Here is a 17004-nt window from a genome sequence, read left to right on the forward strand (position 1 = left end):
AATGAATGCAGCCCTGAGGTTGTGGTTTAGGAATGTGTACGTTTCGTTTTTGAAAGTCCCAAAAACAAGGAATGAGTTTTGTATTTTGAGATGAAAATTTTAAGAAAAGGCAAGGAAAAATGAAATGACAATCCATAGCAGACATCCTTTGGTTTGCAAAAGAATAAGCAATTAAAATACTTCTGTGTCATATTCCAGATACAAAGTATGACAATTTCTCATGCATATTTACTTTATGTCACCAAGAAAAAGAGAAATGGATGGATGGGTGGATGGATGGATGGATGGATGGATAGGTCTATTGAAGTTTGATTGTAGAAGGTACTTTGAATGTGAGTCTTTGCAACACTGTTTCTTTTCTTGCCATAGGTAGATTTAAGAAAAGTGGTTCTGTATTCTAGCAAAAGATCTCAAAATCAACAGGAATGGGATTCTAATATCCTTCAGTGGAATACATTAGCATCTAATCATTTAGAGCAAGTAGAGCTTATTTTCCAATGAAAATTCCACTGTTTACTTTTCATTTGTCTCACTTGCACATTTTAAAACAGGGCTACAAATAATTTTGTTTTATTAGAAAAATAAATTTGAGTGATGTTAAGCATCACTTTGCATACAAAATAAAATACAGACTGGCAAAGATTTCCTGATCCAATGAATATAGCAAGACAACTTTTGCAAGTTGCATGAGAACTGATTCTAAGCTCAATAAAGCAGCCTATAACACCAAAGCAGCATGATATTTTTTTTCTTGATAATTGTATGTTGCTGCCTGCTGTTTTACATTTTGACAGCCATTTCCATAGCTGCTTTCATGAACACTAGAAATATTCTCTCTTTTTCTCGCTTTCTCTCTGCTAACAATAAAATCAGGGCCTCTGGAACAAGCAGCCTGGAGAGGGTTCTTCAAAAGCAGCACTTCAAGGTACCAGCCTCTTGTCAATAATTTCAGAAAAAGGAGGATGTAGGACAAAGGCAAAGAACGACGGTGCTTTTCTTCTGACATGCTTGGGATGCTTACTTTCTTAATCAGTGCTCAGGGATACTATCGGATGTTTTTTTTCCCTTATGCAAAATATTTTAATTTGCATTTACAAATGAAATTCATTACATGCTTTCATTCTGGATTAGGGTTTTGAAAGTTGTTTTGTTACTTATATTTAAACTGAAGTCTTGCACTCATCTGCTACTAACGTATGAGGAAATATGTACAGGATTTCAATGTCAAATTCTATTTTGAGAGCATGGTGACTTTAAAATAAAACTTTTTTGTAAGCTAAAATGCAGGCACCCAAGGTAGTTTGAAAGAGGTTTGGTTATACTTTTATATGCTATATTTTATCTGAAAACTGCTGTGTAATGCAGAAATACATATGTAGCTTGTCAGAATTTGGACAAATTGGATTTGGTCACCGCAACTGATTGTAGGATGCCTCCGGTCATCAGTGTGTGGGATCACTTACCAGAACATTTGTCTGAAAGTTATAGAGTTGCATAAAATCAAATATGGTATTTTCAAAATTGGTGGCTTTTGACTTGGATTACTGAATGTGAAATATATAACCCATCTTTCTGAATCATTTGTTTTATGTAGATGAAAGAAATTATGAGTCATATTGGTACAGTAGTTAAGGTGCTAGCTTCGAAACCAGGAGACTGTGAGTTCTAATTCCACCTAAGGCGTGAAAGCCAGCTGAATGGTTTTGAGCCAAATTTTAGTTGTTGTGTGGAAAATAGGAGGAAATAGTGTTATGTATTTTCTCTGCCTTGAGTTACTTACAAAGTAATAAAGCTGGGATTAGAAATCTAATAAATAAACCCCACATCCTACCAAAGCCATTGGTTTTTCGTTGTTATCACTTTTATTATCACATTCTATGACTGTGATCACACAAAGATACGGCTTTGCTCTTCCAAAAACTTTGGAGTAGCATCAAGAGAGTGGTTATAAAACTGTGTGATCATTTTAAAAGAATTCAAGAGAAACTCAGACCTAATTTGAAAATAAAATGCTTATTCAAAAATAGAGCTTGAACTAACACATTCAGGATTTGTGAACGGAATGATCAGTAGATGTTGAGAGACTCTTATCAATTTTAGTTGGAAAGCTATAACATAAGCATAGTGTGTCAGTGGAGTACTATGTATACAAATCTTAAAACATAATGTTTCTTTTATTTGATCCTTTAGCTTCTGGAGATTGAGAAATAAGGATTTACAATTCAATTGTAAAATACTTTGTACATAAATCCATTTTTAAAAATCAACAATATCACTGATTAAGGCTGTATTTTCTTTGCTTTAAAATGTAAATTCTCCTTAACATTTGAATTCAACAAGCTATGAGGAAAGGGCTCGGTATCTCCAAACAATTATTCAACACCACCTAGATCCTTCAACATTTGAGGATTATGCATCTCAGGTCTTCTGCCCAGCATCCTGCCACCATTTGCCCCCTGAAACTGGTAAGAATATAATAAAAATAAAGGTTTTGTTGGTTAAATGATACTTAAAATGCAGTATTTACAGGTAACCATGTATGTATATGTGTGTATGAGTGTATGTATGTGTGTGTATGTATAGCATCTCAAACAATGAAATTTTATTCTTTCTCTAAAAATCAAAGCCGTTTAAATTTTTCACTTTATAATATAACTTTTCATGTTTATATTATTTGTGAAATTTTCTGAATACTTAAGATTTCTAAATATAGGGACTGATCCATAAGCCTAATTGATCTACATTGTTTTTAAGAAAAAAAACATTTCTAGTCTTGGTCGGTACACCAGAAACAATATCACCACTGTTATCCTGTTAAAATATGTTGCTACATTGTCATTTTCACCAATAAATTACATTTTTTGAAATCTTCTATAAAGATACTGCATTTTTCAGTTACTAATAAAACAGTAATCACTTAAGAATGAGTGGCTCTCAAGGCCTATCTGTACAAATAATTTGAATTCCTGATGATTATTTCATTTATTTCCCCTCTTTAGATCATTAAATGTCAGTTCTGTTTATCAGAAGGTAAGACAAAGTGTCTAAAAAAAACCCCTCTGTTTTATTAATCTGTTACTAAAGCACTAAGCTTGTAACCTTGTTGTATGCAAACTTTCCTGACTGCCCTTATTTTTACTATTAAACAAGAGAGAAATTCACACTGACAAATTACTACTACATTTTATTCAAGTGTAGTATTTTACTAACTCCAGGTCTGCATGAAACACTAACACTGTGGTTCTGGGATTAAGGTAACTAATGGAGAGACATCTGTTGAGCAAGTCATTCTTGATTGTGTCTGACCTTTTGTTTCCCAGCATGAACAAATAGTACTGGATGGCAGTGGTGTGATCTGTCCCTTGTCCTGTCTTTCTTTAATGTCAGCAGATAGATTATGAATTCAGTGTAACAAGGAATGATAAGAGAAAAGTCATTTGGTTTTGGTGCTAAAGTTTTATACTGTAATGACATGAAAGAAATTGAAAACATTACTAGTGTTATTATCATCACCTACTTGCAATAGAGAAAAATCTCAGCAGGTTTTTTTTCCCTGAATACGATAGATGGAAATTTGGTCATCAGTGAAACAGAAGCTTTGAAAATCGTATTTGGATTTTTATATAAAATTTAAAGATAATGCAAAATATATGGAATATGAGTATCACCACTCAAAGCAATACTTTATTTATTCTGGTACTGACAGGTTTTAAATGAATAGCGAACAATAAATATTGAACAATAAAGTGAAAACTGAACAATAAATGAAAATGTCTGAGTGTAATAAACATCTGAATGAAAAATAAGAGTTTTGTAAATAAATATACATTAAAAAAAGTAAAGAAATGTTTTTTTTAACATTGGGAAATAACTTCTTAAAATAAACACGTTGTTTATGGTCTGGTCAGTAATTATGATACCTCATGTTAAATTTTATCATATAAAATATCTCACTATGCAAGAATAGTGATTGCAGGAATTGACTACTGTACTTTTTGGAAATAATTTGTGAGCCTAGATTTATTTTTCTGCCCTAACATGTCTAAAGCACAAAGCAAGCATTCCTCTTGCAGTAAAACATTTTATATACAAATAAAACATCTGTGATGCTCCAATTCAGTCTGAACCCAAAGAAGATCAGGGTTCTGATTAATTCAAACAAAATGGGCATGCAGTTCTAAATTTTCCCCATCCCCAATTCAGAATCCAGCATGGAACTCCACCTTCAATATGTAGTTCTAATGCTCAACAGTTGACCATAAATAAATTTTAAAACTATTTTGGTACCTTATCCCATGATCATTATATTTTGTGAAGGCTCATTTATTTATATTGAATGTGAAAAAGTTTTCCCTATCATTCAATAAAAATGTATGTTACAGAGCAACAAGTAAATGTTTGGAATGACTAATGAATGCCCCATTGATTTTGGTGGGAGCACTTTAAGCATGTCTAAATTCGTATCTGGTAGAGTAAATTCATGGCTTAATTTATTTATTTGAGAAATTAATTCCCAAGAAGCTGAAAGAGTGATGTGTTCTAAAAGCATCAGAATTCTGGGAAAAATAGTAACGGTAAAACACAATTAATTAAAGCAGGAATTTTAAATGAATCAGAAAAGTTTCTAAAAGATAAAAGTTCATTAATACATCATATACAGACATAATGAATGAATAAATGCCCTGACAGAGTACACAACTATTGCCAGGCAGAAAAAGCAATGGAGTAGATTCCAAGCAGACATTTTAGAAAAAGCTGTTTCCCAGAGAGTTCCAGGGCTAGACTGTCTTCATTAAAAAGACCTACTCTTGAGTACTTAATTAATTTATCATCTGAAGGAATTTTGTTCAAGTCCTTTGATTATGTCAGAGCTTAGGATAGCCATGCATGGGAAGAAGCACTCTTTCGGATATTGTGAAAGATTTTGTGGGTTAACACTAACAGACTAAATTGGAATGAAAAACATGCTGAAAGCCAGAACATTAACTGTACCATGCTGGATCAGGCCCCAGGCCCATCTTCTGGTCCAGAAATCTGTTTTCACAACCAACTACATGCACACTAATCTCAGTGAGGACAGGAACAATTCCTCATTAAATTAATAATGTGTGCATGTTTGTGACTATAGTGATAGATAAACTTTTCAGCCTCAGAGTATCAGGTCAGGCTTTCAGCCATATCTGAGACCTTGTAGTAGACTGAAAAAAAGTACTAATTTATGGAAGATTTCTTCTCAAGTATCTTCTCCAGGTGGATCTTCTCCGGTGTCTTGCAGTATCAGTAAAAGATTCATTTGCTCAATTTCAGGAGATTTTCCATAGTGGTACTTTTTAAAATCCTCTCTAGAAAGGCTTCTTGTGCGATGGGAATGAAAGTTAGGGGAAAAGAAAGGTTGTTGGGTGCCTGATCTTCCACTTGGCTTTCTAAAGATGAAACTATGAAAATAAGACAGCAATGATAAATGAATCTTGTTTACCAAGGATATTACATGTACCTGTCCATGTAGCCCACCAGGAATCCACCTCAATTTGAAGGAGAACTTTTACCTCTTTCCTGATTCAATATTCAGACAGTCGCAACAGAATTCTTGTAACTCAAATATTAAACTGATTTAAAATTGATTCAGAAATTCAAGTAATAGCAGATTTTATGACCGTTTGAAGCAGGTTTAATCAACTAGTTGTTTATCATAAACATTCCCCATATTACAGAAGAGAGGTTAGTGGTTTATAGTATCCACCTCAAACGTTAAGATAAACAATGTCCCCCTTAGCACATCTACCAGAACTAATCTCTATATTTAACACAACTTATTCTTAGGCCAGTGTGCAGAGCTTTGCAGCTTATCTATCTCTTAAAATAAATCTATCTCTGGTAATGAAACTTCCAGATAAAACATAATGCCTCCTGAATTATTTCTACATTGCTATCAGTGCTAACTTTCCATTTTGATGAAATTGTTTGCATGCATAAATAATGTTAGTAAGAGTCCCCAGAGAATTTGAAACGATTCTAATGGTATATTTAGAAAGAAACACAAAAACAGCCTTGGGTCTTTTCAGCCCATAATATGTTTAGATGTATCTTCTGTATCATTTGCCAGTTACCTGTTGAATAAATTAAACTACCAAACCAAAAGTAATTTGATTAGAGGAAGAGAACCTTTTAGCAAAGCTTTATTTTTATGTGTGCAAAATCCCCCCCAAACCTCCCAAAATAAAATGCAATGCTAACCTAGTCAATCCAAAAGGTTTTGTATCTTTTCAGTGTAAAATTTATACCAGCCTTCCCCAAGCAAGTCCCACAAGATGTGATGGCCTTAAGATTTGTTGACAGAAAATTCTGGGTTTTGTTTTTTGCGAGATTGTGAAGGCTGGTTCATTTATGAAGGGTTACTGCAGTAAGACATGGATATTAACCTTTATGTTAATTGCAGATATTTTAGAAAAAAATGTTAGGTATTTTTCTAAATATCTAATTTAGGCCTAAAAATTAGATATTTCATCTATCAGCAAGACTCCATATTTCAAGGCAGTTATATAATTTGTCGACGAATCCTCTTATTACCATTAATCAAGAAACATAGGACGGTCAAAGAGAGTATTTAAATTTAAAGGTCTGCATACAGTAAAAGTGATCTAGAAAAGGTGCTTCAAACCCCATCTGCTAGTCATTAAAGCAGTCTGACTTTTGTCACACTTTTACATGAGCCTGGAAAAAAAGTCAGAGTTCTTTGACAAATATGAACTTCAATGAGTGAAATCCTTAAAACACGCATACCCTTTGTAAATGAAAAAGAGCAAGCTGCTGAGCTGCTACAGTGTATTATTGTACAATGTATAATTGAAGCACTTCTTCAATGTAACTTATAATGAGTCTCCAAAATGCAGTATTCCAAGTCTGTCATGCTCACCACAAAAAGTTTATTAGAGGAAATAGAATTTTTTTAAGTATTAATATTTTACAAGTTGGCATTTATCATTCGAAAATGTTACCCAGTCAAAATAATATCCAGTGTATATATATTGATGGAAACAGAATATTGCTGGCTTAAGGTAGGCCCTAGACCACATATAATGTTTAGTCTTTCAGAAGTCCTTTACATTCAATTAATTCTGACTAATTAACTCTTGTCGAGAACAATCTATCCTAGCTGCTAAATGAGATACAGAAAAGTTAGTATGGAAAAAAGGGGGGAGGGGAAGTAAGTTTAAATCAAACGTTTTTTTAAAAAAAGACTTTCCCCTTTGTTCCCAAAGTGACTTTTACATTGAGTTCCAATATATTCTTACAGTAAATGGTTTACATCTAGCTTTGCTGATCATTGACCTGAAGGGTTTTTTTATTATTTATTTATTTTGGAAGTGAGCTAGGATCAGATGGAATTCACTGGTTCTGGAGAAAAAAGGATAAAATATTTCATTCCCTCTTCTCCAGTTCCTAGTATTACTTTTCATGATGCTTTGGACAGAAGATCCAAATGAAGAAACAGGTCTTGCCCCTTTCCCTCCTTTGGCAATGGAATTCAGCTAAGCTTATGCCTGAATCTAGTGAAATTTATTTCTGAGGTTTTTTATTTACACTTATCGAGAATTTTACATAAAACAGAAAAATCCAAAGAAAAAGATAGGAAAGGAAGAAGAAAGAAAAGAATGCAAGAAAAAAAAAAGAAAACTAAAGTTATGAAAAATTATGACTTCCAACTTTAAAAAGAGGCTTGTTTTGAAGAAATTCAAGTCAAGGAATAATGATTATTTGAATGGATTAAAGAGCAAGATTGTTTTATGTAAAAAGAAGGAACATAAAGTTGGCTTATTTGAGCATTGTTAAAATCAGATACGTTATGGGGGGGGGTCTTTTTGAACTTTTTGGCACGTGGACTAGAAAAGACGTGTATTGGATTTCCTTATAGTTAAGAGTTGAGATGTGGAATGATGAGATTTATATTTGTTAAATGTGATTATTTTACAGCTCTATTTGGACATTTTGCCTATACTTGGAGTGGAAAAGATGTTGTTTATTGGAGTTGCCTATAGATAAGAGTTGAGCTATCAGATGAAGAATTTTATATTTGTTAACTAAGAGGGACAGGAGGTTTGCTTTCTCAGTAGCAGTATTGCACTTTAATTTTTCTTTTTAGTTTGTATTATTTTTCATTGCTGCATTTAAAACTTTTGATAAAAATACTTTTTTAAAAAAAAGAAAACTAATGGTTTCCAACTTTCTCTTCAACAGATATTAACAACTCCATCATTTCTCCTCCCTCTTACCTCTTTCAGAAATTCCTTCAACCCTATATTAAATTCTCATCCTTTTCTGTCTTTAAATCTGTAAATCTTCATTTCACTTTTCTTTTAGCAAAAAAATCCATAAAAGCTTTCCAGTCTTTAACAAAAAACCCGACTTCTTTTTCTCCCTGACAAAACAGGTTAGTTTCTCTTAATTCTGACCCTCCATTGTGGGAATTTCAGTATCCTTCCATCTTTATGCATACAATAATCTTGCTGCTGTTACCATATACAAAATTAGTCTTCCCTGAGTCTAAATTTTTTTCTGAATTGACAATATTGGGTAAAACACAACAGATGGCATCTGGGACCAAAGCTCCTTATTAATTCACTGTATGTTGCTGTTTGAATTCTCTACATTATTTCAGATCTTAGCTTATAGCTCACCTCAAAGGAAATAATGAAAACAGTTTATGACATAAAAATATTTATTTGAACTGGTTGGAACATATCAACATAAATCGCTGCATTTTTATTTCTTTTTCAACTACCTTCAAGTTAAACAAATACGAAGAATGATAAAAAGGGGAAATCTTATAGAAAAAATGGATTGTACTCCATGTATATTATAGGTTTATCTGGCTTCTATTTTCATAAAAGCTAAAAAGTATTACCAGTTTTGAATTCTTTAGACATGTAAAATGTATTATAACCATATATACTTCCTTTTGCAAGTTGGTGATTTTTAATATCGAATGTTTTTCAGTAAATATACGTATGTTAAAACTACACAGCAGAATTTTAGAAAGAATTTTATTTTTCATGTGAGCTGAAAAAATTGCTTTCAGGGAGGGGTGTTAACATTTTGTTGTTTTATCGATTGCAGAGTGTTTTTTTACAGTATTTATAAGCAGTTTCTAAAACACTATAACATATTTATGTCGTAATGGTTGTATCAATGAGGCTGTTGGATCAGAATTATTTTTATAGAATTCTTTTTCTTTTTTCTGTTCTTTTTTTCTTGTTCTTTTTTTGTAACCTGTAGTTGGTGAGTATTCTTCCTGATTGTTAAGCTGTTGATTCATTTTTACACATTAATGCATCCCTCTTTAACCTTAGCTTGCATGTTAGCAACATAACAGATTCTAACTTTCTCCTTTCTGTCATCATCTGTAAATGCCCTCCAACCTCTACTGTTCATGTCTCATGTCTCACGCCTGTTATCTTTTTTATCTTTCTTCCTTTTTCCTTACTTCTGTCCACCTCTCCATCACTTCTTCATTCTCAACAAAGAAAGAAATGGTGTGATATTTCTTCTCCTTCCCAAGCCACCTCTAGAAAGAATTGGCCACTTCAAGGTAAAGGGCACAAAGGCTTGAATTGGAAGGCCTTTCACACTAGCTGGGAATGGTAGGCCGTGCAGGGCTTCAGCCTTGACTTTTTATGCATTACCCTACCATTTGGAGTGCTATGATTCCTTGTAAAACGTGAACAAGATAGAACGTCTGAATATTGATGTGTGCTGGGCAGGTGGGAATGAATTTAAATAAACAAGCCAAAAAAATTATTCTCCCGTGTGGAGGAGGCTTTTTAAGGCAGAATAAATTTTATTTTACTGCGGCTTTATATACTCCATTACCAAATCAGTTGAAAATCACGAACTGTGTTTCTTATGGATGCCTTTAAAAGGTATTTGGCAACTGCAGCAATTAACTTGCTTTTTGACACGTCCCTTGTTTATTGTGTTATCAGTTTCCTATAGATTGTATTGGCTACCAGCTTGTTTCCAAACACAGTTCAACATCGCAGTCTTTACAGTAAAGATACTAGTCGTCTTCCTAAGGAGAGGAGGTTGAGAGATTAAAATATTTGCAAGAACAATCCTCCCATTATAAATGTCCCATATCAAATGGCTTAGGAGATAGCGTTCTAACCATCAAACCGAGCAATATTGGTAGGAACACAAGAGAATAAACTGTTTTGGAATATAAAAGTTTGTTACATGTGGGATCATTTCTAGTCCAAAAGAGCTTATGAAACTGGAAGCCAGTTTCACTTAACAACTGGGTTACTAACTTAACCACTGCAGTGATTCACTTAACATCTGTGACACGAAATGTTCGTAAAATGGGGGGAAACAAATGTCTCACTTAACAACAGACATTTTGGGCTCAATTGTGGTCATAAGTCTGGATTACCTGTATAGCATTTTAATTATTAGGTTAGATTTATGGCATTCTGGTTTTAAAAGCAGTTACTTTCGTGACTTAGTCAACATGTCTTGCAGAGATCACTTTGCAGCATGTTTCAAAATGAAAGCAAAAAATGTGCATTCAGATTTGAAATGGAGGAAATACACTTAAGATTCTCAAAAATATTTTGAGTCATAAACATGTATTTTGTAAACTGGAAACACTAAAAACATCGTTTTAAGGGTGTTCGTGTTTTTCAGAAGAATCTGTTCATTAAATTATAATGTAATTTTGAGATTTACTATAATTGTAAAATGCCATCCATAGAAATACAGTTGAGTATGTTTACAGAGTGATCTTGTCATAGCATCTACTCATCCTCTGAAAATATAATGCCTAAATATTAGAAAACTCTTTGCAGTGTAAAGCAGCACCAGACTCCCTCAATTCTGATACTTTTCATAATAATGAAAGTTTTTTCCACTTGCAAATGGATTCCTTTTATTTTGTGTTATTTAGAATTTGGTTCAAACCAAATTTTGCCATGTGACTTTAATTCTTGGAGAAAAATACTTTTATTTTAAGATGAATACAATATAAATATACAAACATAAATCTGAACACTTTATGATGGAGGACCATTAAAATAACTATAGGATTTTGGTTCCATCTTTGACTACACTTTATGTGTAGCTCATGTGTGAGATAGATGACTTAAAAAACTGGCTTTATGGCCACGTTCTGTTGTGTAATAAGAATTTTGTTTATGATCATTTACTAAGTGCAACATAACCTAGTATTCTATGAATGAAAACAAGTAATCCAAAAATATTATGAATAAGTTGGATTAGTTGAAGAAAGCCATATTTTATCATCTTTCAAAAACAATGTTTTTCACATTTTCACTGGGAAAATGTAGAATTATTACTGAATTATAATTACAGAGTTAAATTATAAATAGCAGGATCCAGATATAGGGCAGCGTGCATGTAGTAGCCAACTGATACCTTGAGCATTGATCTCTGCTAATATCAGCCATGTCATCTCATTCCTTAAAAAATCAATATCTTTGCAGGTGAATGCAGACATGATCTGTTTTGATCTACAGTTGATTTTAAAAGGCGAAATGAAGAAAGAAATATCTTTCTTTTTTTGGCAAACGGAACTTTACCTGAAACTTGTAGGAATGATCATATATTGTACATACAATCTGGCCTGTTTTGCATGCCTCCGAATTTTGGGTTTTGCAATAACCGTATTAACCTAACCTATTGCTTCTGCTATTTGCCTTGGGGCCAGTCCAAGGAAAATTACTTTGCTTTGGGTCAACAGTACTACCAAGTCCTGTCAAAATTATCTTGTTCCTTTTACAAAGATAAGGAGCCACGTAGTATATTCAGCTAGCATGATTTATTCATACTTCTTTCCCACCCATATATACTGTATGTATAACATTGATTAGATACCACCCTAGCTTTTTAATAACTTCCCAGTCCTTTCTTATTAGTTAGTTTGTTTGAAACTGTCCCCCAGCCACTCATAATCTAATCTAGATGGGTTTGTTAATGATTCTGGCAGATGAGTTGCTGTTGATGGGACAGATCAAGAGAAAGGATACTGTTTTAGGTCTTGCACTCTACAAATCATCTTCGGTAATCAGATTGTTTTAATACGTGAGGTCCTTCTGTTTTCTATAGGGCCCTACCCAGAGACTCAGGCGTCCGAAGTTCCAGCAGCAGCGCAGATGGACAGGTCCGATCTAGGTTTCTCCATCTCTCCACGGACTAGCAAGAGTCGTATGTCCATGAAACTGCGGCGATCCTCCGGCTCAGCCTACAAGACTTAGCGAGGGGTAAAGGCTCCAGCCTCTTTTTATCAAGGCATAAATTTCTCCTCTATGCTGAATATTGTTCCTTCATTCCTCTGCTCTTATTTTTATTTTAAAGAAACATGGAATTTTATTTCAAAATGAAACCATTTTAGCTTTTGTGTTAGGATATTCAGCTTCCCGCTAATCATAGTTTATCAAGGCAGAGTATTTCCTGTTCCACTGTGTTTCTTTTTTTATACTTTTCCTTGTAAGAGGAAAGCAAGACTCTTTTAACATCTGTGATTAATTACTAGCCACCCCTGAAGCTGGAAACTGCAGGCATGTTCCACTCTTATTTATTGTATAACCCTTTCAAAATAATAAAGATGTCATCTTCAAAGGGATGCATGTATACTTTTCAACTAAAATGTATTTCCAGAGTTCTCTGCAAATATTACTAGAATTCACAGAATTATGTACAGAGTTATTATATTATAAGAATAAACCAAGTTAACAGAGACTCTTCCTCAGCTCCATTATTCTCATTCACTGTTGGACAGACTTAACAGCAAGTATTTACTGTTAAGTATCAACAGCTTCCAACTTCCTTGTTAAACATTTGCTTTTCCTTTGGCCCTATTGGCACAATCTTTCTCTTCCAAAAGTTGAGATCATCCCTTGGTATACCTATATAAGTATACATATGTACAATCACCTATTTTCAAGCACTTTGCCACTTCAGTCATTTGCTTTCAATCAAGTAATGTCAGGGGGGTGGGGTGGGGGGTGGCTGTGCCCTCATAGTAGCAAATATATACACAAATACATTCCACTCCAATTTGTCACTACTAAGAAATATTTTCATAATGAAGAAATTCAACTGTGTTGTTTGCCATATTCTGCTTTAACAAAACGTAGCATGCCACTGGTACTAACTGCATGTGTAAATATATGTTCCTCACATGGGCAACTATAGAACTATATATTGATGTATTTGTTCGCCATGTAGTATATACAAATTTGTAATGGTTGAAGAAAAGACATGCTATTTAATAATACAATAAAATTATTCTTACCACTTTGGGTGTTTTGTATTTCATTACAAAAACTGATTTATGCAAACCTTTTTGGTGCACAAATATCATTAAAAGAGTGGCATGGAATGATGATTTAGTTGTTCAAATGCAAAATCTTTTTGATCATTTTTTTTCTTCCATTCTCTTGTTCCAAACGTAATTTTCTCATGATTTTGTGTCATGTAACACATATTCTGTTTAAAACAGTATTCATAAAGTCACAAACTGCAGCATATAATGCTAGAAATAATTAATGTTTCCTAATTTTCCCCTGCTTAAAAGAGATTTTTAGTATTTTAAGCTAAAGTCATTTAGCTTAAAATACTAAATCATTGCTGTTTTAAGCAAATTGTATATTGAAATTATTGTGTATGAAATATGTTGCATTTTTAAAGTTTTCATAGCATTTGAGAAATCTCAGTAAATGAGCTAGAGTGAAAAAGAAGTATTTTGCCAGATGTAACATTTCACTAAACCATACCTGTTGACTAGGATAGCTAAAATATTAATAAATTATTGTATAAAAGCTAAAACCCAAATTAGAAAAAAATAGATCTTTAGAAAACTATATTGAAATTGGACAACATCCTGCTAGCTTAGTTTCCAAATATTTTGTCAAACAAACTGAAAACCGGAAGCAAAGGAGGAGTTTTAGCTAGAGGTCCAGTTCAAAGTTACTTTCTATTTGGAAAGGCTGACCCCCCTAAATGATATTCTAAATCTAAATGGTTTTCATTCGTATATATTATTCTTTCAATCCAATTGTGCATTTTCCTGTGATTTAGTTTCTAATTAAGAGCCCTGGAGAAAGAGCTAGAGGTTATAATTTTGCGAAAGCACTTTCCATGGGAGCCCTGAAGTTTAAAAAGCTAATAACCTCTTGGGCTTATTATAGTTATTGCCCAAGAATCTCTACCTATCAGTCAAAAACTTAAAGAAGCCATCCCATCCCGTCCATCCGTCCGTGTGTATGTTTCCTTTTATCATCTGTATTTTAGTGAGCTTGAAAACTTTCACAATATACTCAGGAAGCAAACAAAAATTAATGCTGATTTTAATAACCAGTAATGAGCAACAGCAGACAGAAGGAGCATTTTGTAACAAGACATTGACCTATGAATAACTGACTATATATTGTTATATTACAGAACACATTGAACAAAACAGTTACAAAAACTACTTTTTTAAGCTTGAAAACTGGAGAGACAACTTCCCCTAATTGAATATATAAATCTGACTTATTCCTTCCCAATTAAGCTTTAATTAAACAGTGTTGGAATGTACTTAAGGTCCTAGGGACAAGAGTAACCAGAATTAAATATTCACAGTCCCATTTTCCCCAGATGACTTACTCACAAGTAGGCACACAGTTGGTTCTAGGTTTAGCTACAGTATTAAGCACAGCCAGAAAAGTATGTTTCCTCTTTCAATGTAATGCCATGTTTTTAGTCCTAAAGCAGAAGATAGGCATCTAAATGGTAAACAGTTCAGTATGAAAACAGTTAAGAGTTCGATATTTCACAAAATGTACAGTGCACTCATCCCACTATAAGGCAGCAAGGAAAAATTGTCAAGAATAATTGGCTTTTCTGGACTAAAAATATTTGACACAAAATATGGTGATACCTTTTGGTTATGATTTCCCATTGGAATTATACTTTGGAGAGGATTTTTTTTTCGATCACCAAAGAAAAAGGTACAAAGCTTAGGGACAAAGGAAATATCATGTAATGCAGTTTCAGATAATGGGAAAACAGTCCGAGCACCTGCTCTGTACAGTCAGGCAAATGTTTAGCCTTAACGTGTTTCACAGTTCTGTCTGGAGAGAAGAATCAACTCGTTGCCGGACGAGTCTAGCAGCCCGGCCTGACGGACATCTGCAATAGAAGAACCTGCCTGTTCTCCGAAGGGTGGCACTTGTTGATATGTCGGGTAAGGCCGGGCGAGCTGAAGAAAGTCGAGGGACAGTGTTTGCAGGAAAAGATCTGCTGCTCACCGTGGTTAAGGCTGCCCTCAGGCTGCCCCAGTGGCAGAAGCAATTCCTCACGCACCGTGTGCCATACCCGGTGCTTATCTCGGATGTCCGCCGACGGGAAATGCGCGCCGCACAAATGACAGGAAAAGGCGATCTGTTGCGGGGGTGGGTGAGATGGTGAGTTGCTGGTGAAGCTGGCGATGCCAGCCTGGTGGGTGCCCAGGTGTTTGCGCAGGTACGCCTGGCGCCGGAAAGACTTGTGGCAATAAGGGCAAAAGTAGAGCTCGCCAGGAGGAGCTACCAAACCGGAGCCAGGAGTGGAAATGGAGACGGCGGCCGCGGCGGCAGCTTCGCTGGCCGGCAAGAGCTGAGCGGCACGAGGAGCCGGCTGATCCCGGCAACAGGAGCTGTCCGCAGCGCCGTGGTGCTGATCTCGGCCGGGCTCCCCGCGGCTGTTTTCTTTGTCCTGGGTGGGACCGGCAGAGGTGGTCGGGCGCGGCTTGTGCCACCGGCGGTGAGAAGCCAGGTTGGCCGGGCAGCTGAAGATTTTGTGACATTCCGGGCAGCGGTATTCGACGCGCACAATTCGGGAGCAACGGTGCTGAGCCAGAGCCAAGGGATCGGCATAGGGTTCCTTGCACAGCTGGCAGACAAATTCACCCAGCAGCGTCGGACGAGCCACGCGGATCCCTTCGCTGCCCGCCTCGGAAGCAGCTTTGATCCGCAACCCCAACACGGGCGATGTGGTCACCTCGTCAGCAAAGCTCAGCTTGCGCACGGCCTTGGGCTTCTTGGCGGGCGGCGCCTTCGATCGGGAGGGGCGCTTGAGCGGGATAGCCGGGCAAAGCGGGGCAGCCGGCAAGGAGAGCGGCACCGGCAAAGGCACCGGAGTGCGCGGAATCAGGGGCAGCTTTTCTGCCAGGGCCAAGGCGGGGCCCAGAGGAGAGGATTCGGCAGGCACGGAAGAAGGAGCGCAGCGCCTGGGCTCCTCCGCGGCGGGGGCTACGGAGTCCGAGCCGCCCGCGTCCCAGATCGCCATCACTGGGGAGTTGGGCTGAGGCAGCTGCTGGGGCTGTTGCGGCGCCTCTGGCAAAGGCGTTGCGAGGCGGGGCGCTTCCTCCAGGCGGAGCGCCGAGAGTCCGCCTGCGGGGCGCATCCTATAGGAGCCCCCCGGCCTCCTGCTCCGTTTCACCAGGAACCCTCGCGGCATCTTCCGGGTACACCGGATGGCAGCGCTCCACTTGCACCGGCGCTGCGTGCCCGTCGGGCGTTTATAGCCCACGTCCCTCGGGGAGCGAGTGCGTCATCCTTCCCTCGGCCCAAGGCTGCCAATGAGGAAGTTGAGAGGACAAATGTGGAGGGAGGGGAGAGGCGAGTTGGAAAAGGCGGGAGAATCTGAGCTTGGGAGAGCGCCTGGGCACTTTCCCAATCGGCGCTGGCGAGGGGCGGGGCCGGGCAAGGCGAACTGCTTACCTCCGGGGAAAGCAACTGTCTCGCCGCCCAGCCATCCCTTACCTGCTCGCTTGTGCTAACACATTGCACCCTCCCTTCTTCTGGCCCGATCTTCCCAGACAGGCAAGTCTCTTTCCAAGCATCCTTGGAATAATTATTTTAGGCTTGCCCTTCGGTTTCTTTCTTCAAAAGCCAAGGCGAAATTGAGGGAGTAAGCGCTGGCCAGGAAGTTCCAGATGCTTTGGACAGAGAATTCTCACCCATGAGAATT

The 17004-nt window shown here is 36.7% G+C and overlaps 2 protein-coding genes across 6 annotated transcripts in view; one reads left to right on the forward strand and one right to left on the reverse strand.

The window, feature by feature from the left end:
- RALGAPA1 (Ral GTPase activating protein catalytic subunit alpha 1) overlaps positions 1–13308 on the forward strand; it is a 137877-nt gene extending 124569 nt beyond the window's left edge. For 2 of the 5 annotated variants that reach the window (XM_081968512.1, XM_081968515.1), the window contains exons 39-40: positions 2341–2465; positions 12118–13308. In XM_081968512.1, coding sequence (XP_081824638.1) covers positions 2341–2465; positions 12118–12266 — 274 coding nt within the window. In that variant the 3' untranslated portion in view covers positions 12267–13308. Of the gene's footprint in view, positions 1–2340; positions 2466–2999; positions 3031–9521; positions 9587–12117 lie in introns of all 5 variants that reach the window. The other 3 variants (XR_014176616.1, XM_081968513.1, XM_081968514.1) reach the window with 3 other exon arrangements.
- A 1063-nt stretch (positions 13309–14371) lies between these two features.
- Positions 14372–16491, reverse strand: INSM2 (INSM transcriptional repressor 2; the record flags this gene model as incomplete). Its single annotated transcript, XM_081946702.1, has 1 exon — positions 14372–16491. The coding sequence occupies one exon, from the start codon at positions 16489–16491 to the stop codon at positions 15160–15162; it is 1332 nt and encodes a 443-aa protein (XP_081802828.1). The 3' UTR covers positions 14372–15159.
- Positions 16492–17004: the final 513 nt, after the last annotated feature.

The sequence above is a fragment of the Natrix helvetica genome (genome assembly GCF_964273705.1).
Source record: "Natrix helvetica genome assembly, chromosome: 1".
Taxonomy (NCBI): Eukaryota; Metazoa; Chordata; class Lepidosauria; order Squamata; family Natricidae; genus Natrix; species Natrix helvetica.